Source organism: Clinocottus analis, unplaced genomic scaffold (assembly GCF_023055335.1).
Source record: "Clinocottus analis isolate CAN_PGR_092001 unplaced genomic scaffold, fCliAna1.0.p SCAF_3, whole genome shotgun sequence".
NCBI classification, from domain to species: domain Eukaryota; kingdom Metazoa; phylum Chordata; class Actinopteri; order Perciformes; family Cottidae; genus Clinocottus; species Clinocottus analis.
Window position 1 is genome coordinate 262,501 of NW_027176042.1, and position 11,947 is coordinate 274,447.

Genomic DNA, 11,947 nt, shown 5'->3' on the forward strand with positions numbered 1-11,947 from the left:
CGGTAACCCTAAAATGTTGATTCACCATGTCTCGGAATTAAGTGGACGTACTGATCGTAGAGATGCATTGGCTGGGAATCGAACCCAGGTCAACTGCTTGGAAGGCAGCTATGCTCACCACTATACCACCAGTGCACAAAAAGAGCCTGGCATGATGACACAAAAATTGAATGAACTGAAATGTAAGTCAGTGTGTAACATTGGGAACTATCACAAGTACCTTCATCCATGACAAGCAAACTAAAGTGCTTGGTTCCATGGTGTAATGGTCAGCACTCTGGACTCTGGATCCGAGTTCAAGTCTCGGTGGAACCTTCATTATGCACATGGAAAACAACTGCCACATTGTTCCCATGCTCTTGTGAAACTCAAATGGGATATGGAGATAAGTGAGACAATGCAAGTAGCCACAAAATTTGCCGTCAACCTCCAAAGGCACAACTTTGATCATTCGCAAGACATTTGCGGCGATCCAAGTACACTATTTTTCCAACGGAAGAGCACGTTGTTTATTTAAGACAGTAACCCTAAAATGTTCAGCCACCATGTCCAGGACATATTGATCATAGAGATGCATTGGCTGGGAATCGAACCCGGTCAACTGCTTGGAAGCCAGCTATGCTCAGCACTATACCACCAATGCACAAAAAGAGCCTGGCATGATGACACAAAAATTGAATGAACTGAAATGTAAGTCAGTGTGTAACATTGGGAACTGACAGATTTACCTTCAACCACAACAAGGCAATTAAAGAGCTTGGTTCCATGGTGTAAAGGTCAGCACTTTGGACTTTGAATCCAGTGATCCGAGTTCAAGTCTCGGTGGAACCTTCATTATGCACATGGAAAACAACTGCCACATTGTTCCCATGCTCTTGTGAAACTCAAATGTGATATAGAGATAAGTGAGACAATGCAAGTAGCCACAAAATTTGGCGTCAACCTCCAAAGGCACAACTTTGATCATTCGCAAGACATTTGCGGAGATCCAAGTACACTATTTTTCCAACGGAAGAGCACGTTGTTTTTTTAAGACAGTAACCCTAAAATGTTAAGCCACCAAGTCCAGGACATATTGATCATAGAGATGCATTGGCTGGGAATCAAACCCAGGTCAACTGCTTGGAAGGCAGCTATGCTCAGCACTATACCACCAATGCACGAAAAGAGCCTGGCATGATGACACAAAAATTGAATGAACTGAAATTTAAGTCAGTGTGTAACATTGGGAACTGACAGATTTACCTTCAACCACAACAAGGAAACTATACAGCTTGGTTCCATGGTGTAATGGTCAGCACTTTGGACTCTGAATCCAGTAATCCGAGTTCAAGTCTCGGTGGAACCTCCATTATGCACATGGAAAACAACTGCCATGTTGTTCCCATGCTGTTGTGAAACTCAAATGTGATATAGAGATAAGTGAGACAATGCAAGGAGCCACAAAATTTGCCGTCAACCTCCAAAGGCACAACTTTGATCATTCGCAAGACATTTGCGGCGATCCAAGTACACTATTTTTCCAACGGAAGAGCACGTTGTTTATTTAAGACAGTAACCCTAAAATGTTCAGCCACCATGTCCAGGACATATTGATCATAGAGATGCATTGGCTGGGAATCGAACCCGGTCAACTGCTTGGAAGCCAGCTATGCTCAGCACTATACCACCAATGCACAAAAAGAGCCTGGCATGATGACACAAAAATTGAATGAACTGAAATGTAAGTCAGTGTGTAACATTGGGAACTGACAGATTTACCTTCAACCACAACAAGGCAATTAAAGAGCTTGGTTCCATGGTGTAAAGGTCAGCACTTTGGACTCTGAATCCAGTAATCCGAGTTCAAGTCTCGGTGGAACCTCCATTATGCACATGGAAAACAACTGCCATGTTGTTCCCATGCTGTTGTGAAACTCAAATGTGATATAGAGATAAGTGAGACAATGCAAGTAGCCACAAAATTTGCCGTCAACCTCCAAAGGCACAACTTTGATCATTCGCAAGACATTTGCGGCGATCCAAGTACACTATTTTTCCAACGGAAGAGCACGTTGTTTATTTAAGACAGTAACCCTAAAATGTTCAGCCACCATGTCCAGGACATATTGATCATAGAGATGCATTGGCTGGGAATCGAACCCGGTCAACTGCTTGGAAGCCAGCTATGCTCAGCACTATACCACCAATGCACAAAAAGAGCCTGGCATGATGACACAAAAATTGAATGAACTGAAATGTAAGTCAGTGTGTAACATTGGGAACTGACAGATTTACCTTCAACCACAACAAGGCAATTAAAGAGCTTGGTTCCATGGTGTAAAGGTCAGCACTTTGGACTTTGAATCCAGTGATCCGAGTTCAAGTCTCGGTGGAACCTTCATTATGCACATGGAAAACAACTGCCATGTTGTTCCCATGCTGTTGTGAAACTCAAATGTGATATAGAGATAAGTGAGACAATGCAAGTAGCCACAAAATTTGGCGTCAACCTCCAAAGGCACAACTTTGATCATTCGCAAGACATTTGCGGCGATCCAAGTACACTATTTTTCCAATGGAAGAGCACGTTGTTTATTTAAGACAGTAACCCTAAAATGTTCAGCCACCATGTCCAGGACATATTGATCATAGAGATGCATTGGCTGGGAATCGAACCCAGGTCAACTGCTTGGAAGGCAGCTATGCTCACCACTATACCACCAATGCACAAAAAGAGCCTGGCATGATGACACAAAAATTGAATGAACTGAAATGTAAGTCAGTGTGTAACATTGGGAACTGACAGATTTACCTTCAACCACAACAAGCCAATTAAAGAGCTTGGTTCCATGGTGTAAAGGTCAGCACTTTGGACTTTGAATCCAGTGATCCGAGTTCAACTCTCGGTGGAACCTCCATTATGAACATGGAAAACAACTGCCACGTTCTTCCCATGCTTTTGTGAAACTCAAATGTGATATCGAGATAAGTGAGACAATGCAAGTAGCCACAAAATTTGGCGTGCACTTCTAAAGGCACAACTTTGATCTTTCGCAAGACATTTTCGGCGGTTCAAGGACTTTTTTTTCCAATGAAAGAAATCTTTGTTTATTTAAGAAAGTAACCCTAAAATGTTCAGCCACCATGTGTAGGATATACTTATCATTGAGATTCATTGGCTGGGAATTGAACCCTGGTCAAATGCTTAGAAGAGAGCTCTGCTAGCCACTATACCAACAATGCACTAAAAGGGCTTAGCATAGTTCCACAAAAATTGAATGAACTAAAATGTAACACAAGAAGGGACAGTAAATGTGCATTTAGCTTTCACATATTCACGCTATCATTTTTTTGTATTCCCTGTATATCCCGAAAAACCAACCCAAAATCCAAGTTCATCAATCCTCTTTCGTATCGAGGACAGTATCTCCGCTTGTCACGCGGAAGACCAGGATTCGATTCCTAGACGGGGAGCGTTCCGCTGGCAGGACAGGTGTCAAAATGCCCCAAGTTGTAAATGCACAGCATAAGGAAACGGGCGACAGGATTTAAGAGACCCCTTGAGAACCAGACCCACCACTGGAGCTCACCCCCTGACCCGGCTCACCATCAGACCCCGTGGACCCACACTTAAGCACACCCCTTCAGTTAAAACCCTTATTTGGCCCATTTAGAGTGTCGCAACCCTGGTGCTCTAGAATACGAGACTGACATTGGGGATACCGGTTTACATTTGGGTTAATACAGTGTGGTACTCGAGAATATGAGACAAGTGGGATACTAGCTGACATTCAAACTCATTGCTGGTGTCTGATAGTCACAATTATGTCAGTCAGCTTCTCAAATGAAGCAAGATCGCAGGGGGAACCAGCCGCTAATAAGAAGAAACAGGTCTGCAGCTCATGCAGTTCTTTAGCTTGTTCACAGATTGATCCTCGTCCAACAAGTCCCTGTATATCACTGTAAAAAACTTATCTGACGTCTACTCTGAACATTTGAAATTGCACCTTATCTTAATAAATTCTTGAACTATGATATAGCTTGATGCTAGTTTTTAAAGTTCCTGCTCTAATAACTATTCATTATTACAGCTGTAAAAAGGCTGAATGATGTGTAAACTGACTTTTATGTGAAAAAATAATCACTGTGTCAATCATGTGATCGTATAGTGGTTAGTACTCTGCGTTGTGGTTGCAGCAACCCCGGTTTGAATCTGGGTCACGGCAGCATGTTGGAGTTGTGTGTTGTTTAAGCTATTGTTGTTGTACACTGGCATTCGTCTTACTTCACACAGTGTCAAACTTGACAGCTACAGTTCCTTCTCTGATAACTATTAATTCCAGTAGATTTACAGCTGCAAGAAGGCTGAATGATGTGTAAACTGACTTTTATGTGAAAAAATAAGCACTGTGTCAATCATGTGGCCGTGATCGTATAGTGGTTAGTACTCTGCGTTGTGGTCGTAGCAACCCCGGTTCGAATCCGGGTCACGGCAGCATGTTGGTGTTGTTTAAGCTATTCTTGTTGTACTCTGACATTCGTCTTACTTCACACAGTGTCAAACTTGACAGCTTCAGTCGTGTTTTCTGCGTGAAGCCTTATGCTTTCCGGCTACACCAGTCCGCAGTTCTCCATCTGTTCAGCAAATAAAACTCACAACAGTTTGCATGAAATGCTGGCACATCATAAAATTTACAGCAAATGTAGCAATGTAGGGCTAGTGGTGCAATGGATAACGTGTCTGACTACGGATCAGAAGATTCTAGGTTTGACTCCTGGCTAGCTCGTGCAGTCACTTAGCTTGTTAATCCTGGTACAACAAGTTCCTGTATAACACTGTAAAAAACTAATCTGACGTCTACTCTGAACATTTGAAGTTGCACCTGAACTTCAAACAATTCTTGAACAATGATATAGCTTGATGCTAGTTTTTAAAGTTCCTGCTCTGATAACTATTAATTCCAGTACATTTACAGCTGTAAAAAGGCTGAATGATGTGTGAGCTGGTTTTTGCGTTAAAAAATAAGCATGTGGCCGTGATCGTATAGTGATTAGTATCCGCTATTTAACGCTTTTTTATACTTCCCAGGCCCAAAAAACACAAAAAATGGCCTGGAACTGAATAAAAACATGGTTACTGTCTTCAGCTCAACTGGTGCAAGAAGTCCCATAATGCTCATACTTCCAAATAAGAGTAGGAGCCAAAGTCACTTGGAGAATGTGGGCATCAATCACACTGCCTCTCGCATGCGAAGCAAGCCCTCTACCACTTGAGCTAATTCCCCTCTGCACAAGAGGGCAATGGATCAACGTGCCAGGCCTCCTCCTACCCGCCTATTCTCCTACCCGCTATTTAACTTCTTTTTTTTAACTTTCCAGGTCCATAAAAAACACACAAAAAATGGCCTGGAACTGAATTTTATGGTGACATTTGGTAGTTGCAATCTTTGCAATACTTTGTGGACTCCACTGGGATCCAATGAAGATAGGGTAAGCCAGCAGCCACTGCAACAAGATGCTCCGTGATCCTGCCCAATTTGCGGAGGACACTTTAAACAACAAACTTGTTTTCCATCAGTATCAGAAAATAAATTTTTTCAGAGAGGTGGAGAATGCAGGCATCAATCCCGCTACTTCTCGCATGCTAAGCGAGCGCTCTACCATTTGAGCTAATTCCCCACAATTGGTTTAAGGCTCAGGGAAGAGCCGCCTATATCTCCTCCTCTGCCCCCGCCAGTTCACAGTTCTCCAAACATTCCAGACCGTTATAATCACTTTGGAAGGTTTAAATATGAGCAGCCATTGCGACAACATGGGCCCTGATCCTCCCCAATTAGCGGACGACACTTTAAACAACAACCTTGTTTTCTCTCAATATCAGAAAAGAAAGTCTTTCAAAGAGGTGGAGAATGTGGGCATCGATCCCACTGCCTCTCGCATGCGAAGCAAGCACTCTACCACTTGAGCTAATTCCCCTCTGCACAAGAGGGCAATGGATCAACGTGCCAGGCCTCATCCTACCCGCCTATTCTCCTACCCGCTATTTCACGCTTTTTTCAACTTTCCAGGCCCATAAAAAACACACAAAAAATGGCCTGGAACTGAATTTTGTGGTGACATTTGGTAGTTCAATCTTTGCAATACTTTGTGGACTCCACTGGGATCCAATGAAGATAGGGTAGGCCAGCAGCCACTGCAACAAGATGCTCCGTGATCCTGCCCAATTTGCGGAGGACACTTTAAACAACAAACTTGTTTTCCATCAGTATCAGAAAATAAATTCTTTCAGAGAGGTGGAGAATGCAGGCATCAATCCCGCTACTTCTCGCATGCTAAGCGAGCGCTCTACCATTTGAGATAATTCCCCACAATTGGTTTAAGGCTCAGGGAAGAGCCGCCTATATCTCCTCCTCTGCCCCCGCCAGTTCACAGTTCTCCAAACATTCCAGACCGTTATAATCACTTTGGAAGGTTTAAATATGAGCAGCCATTGCGACAACATGGGCCCTGATCCTCCCCAATTAGCGGACGACACTTTAAACAACAACCTTGTTTTCTCTCAATATCAGAAAAGAAAGTCTTTCAAAGAGGTGGAGAATGTGGGCATCGATCCCACTGCCTCTCGCATGCGAAGCAAGCGCTCTACCACTTGAGCTAATTCCCCTCTGCATAAGAAGGCAATGGATCAACGTGCCACGCCTCATCCTACCCGCCTATTCTCCTACCCGCTATTTCACGCTTTTTTTCAACTTTCCAGGCCCATAAAAAAACACACAAAAAATGGCCTGGAACTGAATTTTGTGGTGACATTTGGTAGTTCAATCTTTGCAATACTTTGTGGACTCCACTGGGATCCAATGAAGATAGGGTAGGCCAGCAGCCATTGCAACAAGATGCTCCCTGATCCTGCCCAATTTGCGGAGGACACTTTAAACAACAAACTTGTTTTCCATCAGTATCAGAAAATAAAGTCTTTCAGAGAGGTGGAGAATGCAGGCATCGATCCCGCTACTTCTCGCATGCTAAGCGAGCACTATACCATTTGAGCTAATTCCCCAAGAGTCCTTTATTTGTCAGGCAAGAGACGCCTATATCTCCTCCTCTACCCCCGCCAGGTCACACTTTTCCAAACATTCCAGACCTGTATAATCAGTTTGGAAGGTGAACTGGATCGGACCTTTCACACAAGGGCGTTGAGACGACGAGGTGGCCGAGTGGTTAAGGCGATGGACTGCTAATCCATTGTGCTATGCACGCGTGGGTTCGAATCCCATCCTCGTCGCAGTCCACTTTGCTTTGGTCTGCCATGTCATGGCCATAATGTGCACCATTGAGCTCAAGACCCAAGCAAAATGCACTTTCAAGATTAGAAATTGCTCATTTCAAGCAATAAAAGTCTAAAATGTCTTGCTCTTCCATGATTCATTTGTTAAACAACAGTGATTCTACTGTTTCTACTCCAAGTTTTGGTGGAATAAAAATGCAGTTGCTGTCTTCAGCTCAAGTGGTGCAAGAAGTCCCATAATGCTCATACTTCCAAATCTTCCACATAAGAGTAGGAGCCAAAGTCACTTGGAGAATGTGGGCATCGATCCCACTGCCTCTCGCATGCGAAGCAAGCGCTCTACCACTTGAGCTAATTCCCCTCTGCTGAAAAGTGCAACGAATCAACGTTCCTGGCCTCCTCCTACCAGCCTGTTCTCCTAGCCGCTTTTTAACGCTTTTTTAAACTTCCCAGGCCCATAAAAACACAAAAAATGGCCGAGAAGTGAATTTTATGGTGACATTTGGTAGTTGCAATCTTTGCAATACTTTGTGGACTCCACTGGGATCCAATGAAGATAGGGTAGGCCAGCAGCCGTTGCAACAAGATGCTTCCTCGTCCTGCCCGACTCGCAGAGGATACTTTAAACAATAGGTGTTTCCCCTTGGTTCACAGCTTCGGTCGCCAATGACACAAACACCAAAAGCATTACTGTTTCTGTAAATAATGTCATTTTGTGACTCCATCTTTGCTTTTAGAAATAACAGAATAAAGAAAATTACAATAACTTTCAATTAAACCAGATTGCCCCACCACACCAAAAAAAGAACAAAAATTGCAATCACTTAGAACAATAAAAATAAAGTTCTATCTTTGCAAAAAAATAAATAATATGTAGTTACTACTAAATAGCTAATTTTGGAAACCTAAAAGCAAATTGCAAAACAAAACAGAATGAGTAGATGTGTGAGCTTCAGTCAGTATTGGTGACTGCAGTGTTTTCCTCTACACACACACACACACACACACACACACACACACACACACACACACAGATATATATATATATATATATATATATATATATATATATATATATATATATATATATATATATATATATATATATATATATACTTATATATATTCAACACTATGTCATTCGTTATTTTAGTTAATTCTTAATAGGGCAAGTGCTTGACATCCTGATCTACACTCCTTCTAGTCGGTGGCAGTAATGCACCAAACAGTTGTTTGCCAACCGCTAATAAACCTTAAAGAAGAAGAAAAAGAACGCCCAACGACAACTTTGCACACCCGGAACCTTCGTTTCCAACTTTTTTGACAACCGGCGCGTTTTGGGTGTTACACCTCAGACGCTTCCCCTCAAACAAGCGAACTCATTCAAGTGTAAGTGGCTGGAGGTAATTGAGTCTAACAAGTACAATTATTAAAACGAATGTCGCAGAATTGTTGATGAATGTTCTTTTAAATGTTATAACAATGTCATAATATCGACGGTGTACTTCTGTGAGCACGTTCTGTGCAGTTTCAGTGTTTGGCTACGTCAGTTAGCTCGCATGTTGCTCTGTTTCTCAGCTAATTTTAGCTAGCTAATCTCCCGGTCTCACGGAAAACTCGTAGGAATGAATGGCCATTGCTTTTATAATTGCTTACATTTCTTTTTTGGAATAGTGGCATAAACCATTCCTCTCTTTTGTAGGTCCTGCATAAAACGTTTAAAGATGTTTTTGACCAGATCGGAATATGACAGGTAAGTGCAACACAAACTGCTTTGTCATTTATTGAGCACTGATCAGTGGGAATGAGCCACATTAAGAGAGCACAATAATGTTATGAAGTTGTTTAAACAGACATTTTATGGACTTGTGTGCTCAGGAAATTCTTTAAGTTCCTCTGTTTCCATCCATTGTTGTTGCATAGTTGCCGTTTGTCGCAGCGAGCTACAGCTAGCATTTCACTTAGCAATAAGTTAGCCTGCTTTCACTTTCGGTATCGCTATTTTACAAAAGATATATTATTTAATCAGGAAAACCACATTTTAAATTAAATGCGGTGTTCCACTCAATATGGATATGCAGCTAAAATACTACTTTAAGCGATATCTCTAAACCTAACACCAACATTATTCTAAACATATTCATTTCTGGTTTTCCACCGATGTCAAAATGATAACTATTAATAGTAATCATTCATGTTCGCGTTTTTGTTACAGGGGCGTGAACACATTCTCTCCTGAAGGGAGATTGTTCCAGGTTGAATATGCCATCGAAGCCATAAAAGTGAGTATTACATCTCAAATCACTTAGGTTGACTCATACTCTTCTTTTGTTTGATATTGTCTACTAAATCCCACAAATAAATGAAATGTCCACCTCGATATGCTCACACATTTTCTTTGGTCTGGCTTTCCCCTTCAGTTGGGCTCCACAGCCATCGGTATCCAGACATCAGAGGGGGTCTGTCTGGCTGTGGAGAAGAGGATCACCTCTCCGCTGATGGAGCCCAACAGCATTGAAAAGATCGTGGAGATTGACAGTCACATCGGTGAGTAGCAGGATGAACTAATATTCAGCTGATGGACACAGATTGACTGTACCTCAAACTCTTATATTTAATCAATGTTCACTCTAATAACATGGAATGACATGACATTTCACCCAGTTTGACGGTGTTGGTTGTTGCTTTATGCTGTAGCATGTGCATTTTCTTTCTTTCTGCCTCAAAGGTTGTGCCATGAGTGGCTTGATAGCTGATGCCAAGACTCTAATTGACAAAGCAAGAGTGGAAACCCAGGTATGAATGCTGAGTAATGCTGAGTAACAGTAATGTATGCAGTTCTCTAACCACCTATTCTCTAACCAACAGTGTATGATCTGTATATATTCTTCCTTAGAACCACTGGTTCACATACAATGAGACGATGACTGTGGAGAGTGTGACTCAGGCTGTGTCCAACCTGGCACTGCAGTTTGGAGAGGAGGACGCTGATCCCGGTGCCATGGTCAGTCTCTTTGCTCGTTTCCATGCTGAAATACTCATATATTCAAACCTCAAACAAATGCTGTTCTATTTTTTATTTTATTTTTTGAAGGCATAATGTTTGATGGTGTTCAAGTAAACTCCGATAACCTGGAGTCTTTTCTCTGCTTTGTTCCTCTGTGCTGTTATTTTTAGAGTCGACCATTCGGCGTTGCACTTCTATTCGGGGGAGTTGATGAAAAAGGACCCCAGTTGTATGTGAAATTCACTATTTGGGCTTCCTACAAACCGTACATTTTATACAGAGGCATGTTCATTTTAAATTCTGAATTGACAGAGACTTTACTGTTTGTGAATGCAGGTACCACATGGACCCATCAGGAACCTTTGTGCAGTGTGATGCTCGAGCCATCGGCTCAGCTTCTGAGGGAGCACAGAGCTCTCTGCAAGAGGTCTACCACAAGGTACAACCACTGCATATTTAGATTGACCAAGAAGATGAGCAAAGAAAATTGTAATATCAATGAGCCTCCATCCTTTGTGAGACTTTGTAAATAGATTTTCAAGAAAAAATTTTTTTTGCAATCTGTATAGTCTAAAGTGAAATATAGACATGCAAATCATGAGGACTGAAGAGTTATATCTTTTCTGTTTGTCCCCCCCCTCACTGTTTATCTTGCAGTCTATGACATTAAAAGACGCCATCAAGTCGTCTCTCACCATTCTGAAGCAGGTGATGGAGGAGAAGCTAAATTCCACCAACATTGAGGTTTGTAGATTTTTATTTTAATACTTTATTAGAACAAAAGGTGCTTGAAGGTCGAATTTGTCAGTAAAAATGTGTACTTGAAACGTATTGCTGCAAATTCCCAGTACAGTTATATTTAGTTTAAATTTGTAATATTTACAAACAGTTTTGACATTACTTTCGGAGTTCTTCAGGTTTAATGCAGGTTTTCTTTGTGTCTCTTCTGTAGCTGGCGACAGTAGAGCCCGGGAAGACCTTCCACATGTATTCCAAAGAGGAGCTGGAGGACGTAATCAAGGATATCTAAAGCATCAAAAACCACCTGATAATCTTGCTTTGAATTCTGAGCAGGAGAGGACATGAAAGAACACCATGGCTCAATGTCTCAAAAACAACCACATCTTTTCATCAGATCAGCACATTCCTCTTGCTGCATTCAGATTGTTTTTTTGATTGCATAAGAGGTTTCTATTTGAATGTGTTGAATTTACTTCTTGTCTCAGTATCTGCACAATTCTGTGCAGGTGTCTGACCAGCACAACTGAGTGGCAAGAAAACAGTGTGGAAAAGGGGGGCGGGGGGAGGGAGGTATTTTTTTGTTACCAATCAATACTTCAAATAAACTGTTGTATTCAGAAAGTGGTCTGACTCTTTGTTTATTTAGTGTTTCAAATGTCCGCTACCAAAAGAAAACAACATGTATGTATGGGTTTACGGCACTGGCCATTTGTTTTTATTTTCTATAACATCTCTTTTTCCACTTGTTTGCTGTTACTATTAAAGGAAGGCAGTAATTGTCCCCAATGATGATTATCTAAGATCAAGTATTTATATCCAGTTTGCCATTGGGCTTTTTCTTATACAACAAATTAGTTGGTTTAATTTCCCTAATTTATTTCAATAACTCCTTCGATTTCTATTAAATTTGCAATACAAAAGTTAACTAGATG

The 11,947-nt window shown here is 41.6% G+C and overlaps 1 protein-coding gene and 9 non-coding genes across 11 annotated transcripts; 7 read left to right on the forward strand and 3 right to left on the reverse strand.

Moving 5' to 3' along the window:
- Positions 1-63: 63 nt before the first annotated feature.
- On the reverse strand, positions 64-135 carry trnag-ucc (transfer RNA glycine (anticodon UCC)). Its single transcript has one exon. It is a non-coding gene; the product is annotated as a tRNA-Gly (tRNA).
- Positions 136-759: 624 nt separating this feature from the next.
- Positions 760-831, forward strand: trnaq-uug (transfer RNA glutamine (anticodon UUG)). The gene has a single exon. It is a non-coding gene; the product is annotated as a tRNA-Gln (tRNA).
- Positions 832-1,088: 257 nt separating this feature from the next.
- Positions 1,089-1,160, reverse strand: trnag-ucc (transfer RNA glycine (anticodon UCC)). Its single transcript has one exon. It is a non-coding gene; the product is annotated as a tRNA-Gly (tRNA).
- A 116-nt stretch (positions 1,161-1,276) lies between these two features.
- trnaq-cug (transfer RNA glutamine (anticodon CUG)) lies at positions 1,277-1,348 on the forward strand. The gene has a single exon. It is a non-coding gene; the product is annotated as a tRNA-Gln (tRNA).
- A 444-nt stretch (positions 1,349-1,792) lies between these two features.
- On the forward strand, positions 1,793-1,864 carry trnaq-cug (transfer RNA glutamine (anticodon CUG)). The gene has a single exon. It is a non-coding gene; the product is annotated as a tRNA-Gln (tRNA).
- Positions 1,865-2,308: 444 nt separating this feature from the next.
- trnaq-uug (transfer RNA glutamine (anticodon UUG)) lies at positions 2,309-2,380 on the forward strand. The gene has a single exon. It is a non-coding gene; the product is annotated as a tRNA-Gln (tRNA).
- A 257-nt stretch (positions 2,381-2,637) lies between these two features.
- trnag-ucc (transfer RNA glycine (anticodon UCC)) lies at positions 2,638-2,709 on the reverse strand. Its single transcript has one exon. It is a non-coding gene; the product is annotated as a tRNA-Gly (tRNA).
- A 116-nt stretch (positions 2,710-2,825) lies between these two features.
- Positions 2,826-2,897, forward strand: trnaq-uug (transfer RNA glutamine (anticodon UUG)). The gene has a single exon. It is a non-coding gene; the product is annotated as a tRNA-Gln (tRNA).
- A 4,285-nt stretch (positions 2,898-7,182) lies between these two features.
- trnas-gcu (transfer RNA serine (anticodon GCU)) lies at positions 7,183-7,264 on the forward strand. The gene has a single exon. It is a non-coding gene; the product is annotated as a tRNA-Ser (tRNA).
- Positions 7,265-8,583: 1,319 nt separating this feature from the next.
- Positions 8,584-11,565, forward strand: psma5 (proteasome 20S subunit alpha 5). Of its 2 annotated transcripts, none has more exons than XM_068594317.1 (10): positions 8,584-8,656; positions 8,970-9,020; positions 9,483-9,549; positions 9,688-9,814; positions 9,996-10,063; positions 10,164-10,271; positions 10,445-10,503; positions 10,611-10,713; positions 10,932-11,018; positions 11,227-11,565. In XM_068594317.1, exons 2-10 carry the CDS (start codon positions 8,992-8,994, stop codon positions 11,302-11,304), a joined length of 726 nt encoding a protein of 241 aa, XP_068450418.1. In that variant the 5' UTR covers positions 8,584-8,656; positions 8,970-8,991; the 3' UTR covers positions 11,305-11,565. The 2 variants fall into 2 exon arrangements, with proteins under 2 accessions (XP_068450418.1, XP_068450419.1); XM_068594318.1 differs by having other exon boundaries at positions 8,607-8,670.
- The last annotated feature ends 382 nt before the right edge of the window (positions 11,566-11,947 follow it).

Excerpts from the sequence above, each read along its gene's own strand:
- psma5 (XM_068594317.1), top strand. The coding sequence starts at position 8,992 with ATGTTTTTGACCAGATCGGAATATGACAG. Across the intron at positions 9,021-9,482 it reads ACCAGATCGGAATATGACAG|GGGCGTGAACACATTCTCTC; the intron begins GTAAGTGCAACA and ends TTTTTGTTACAG. Across the intron at positions 10,504-10,610 it reads GATGAAAAAGGACCCCAGTT|GTACCACATGGACCCATCAG; the intron begins GTATGTGAAATT and ends TTGTGAATGCAG.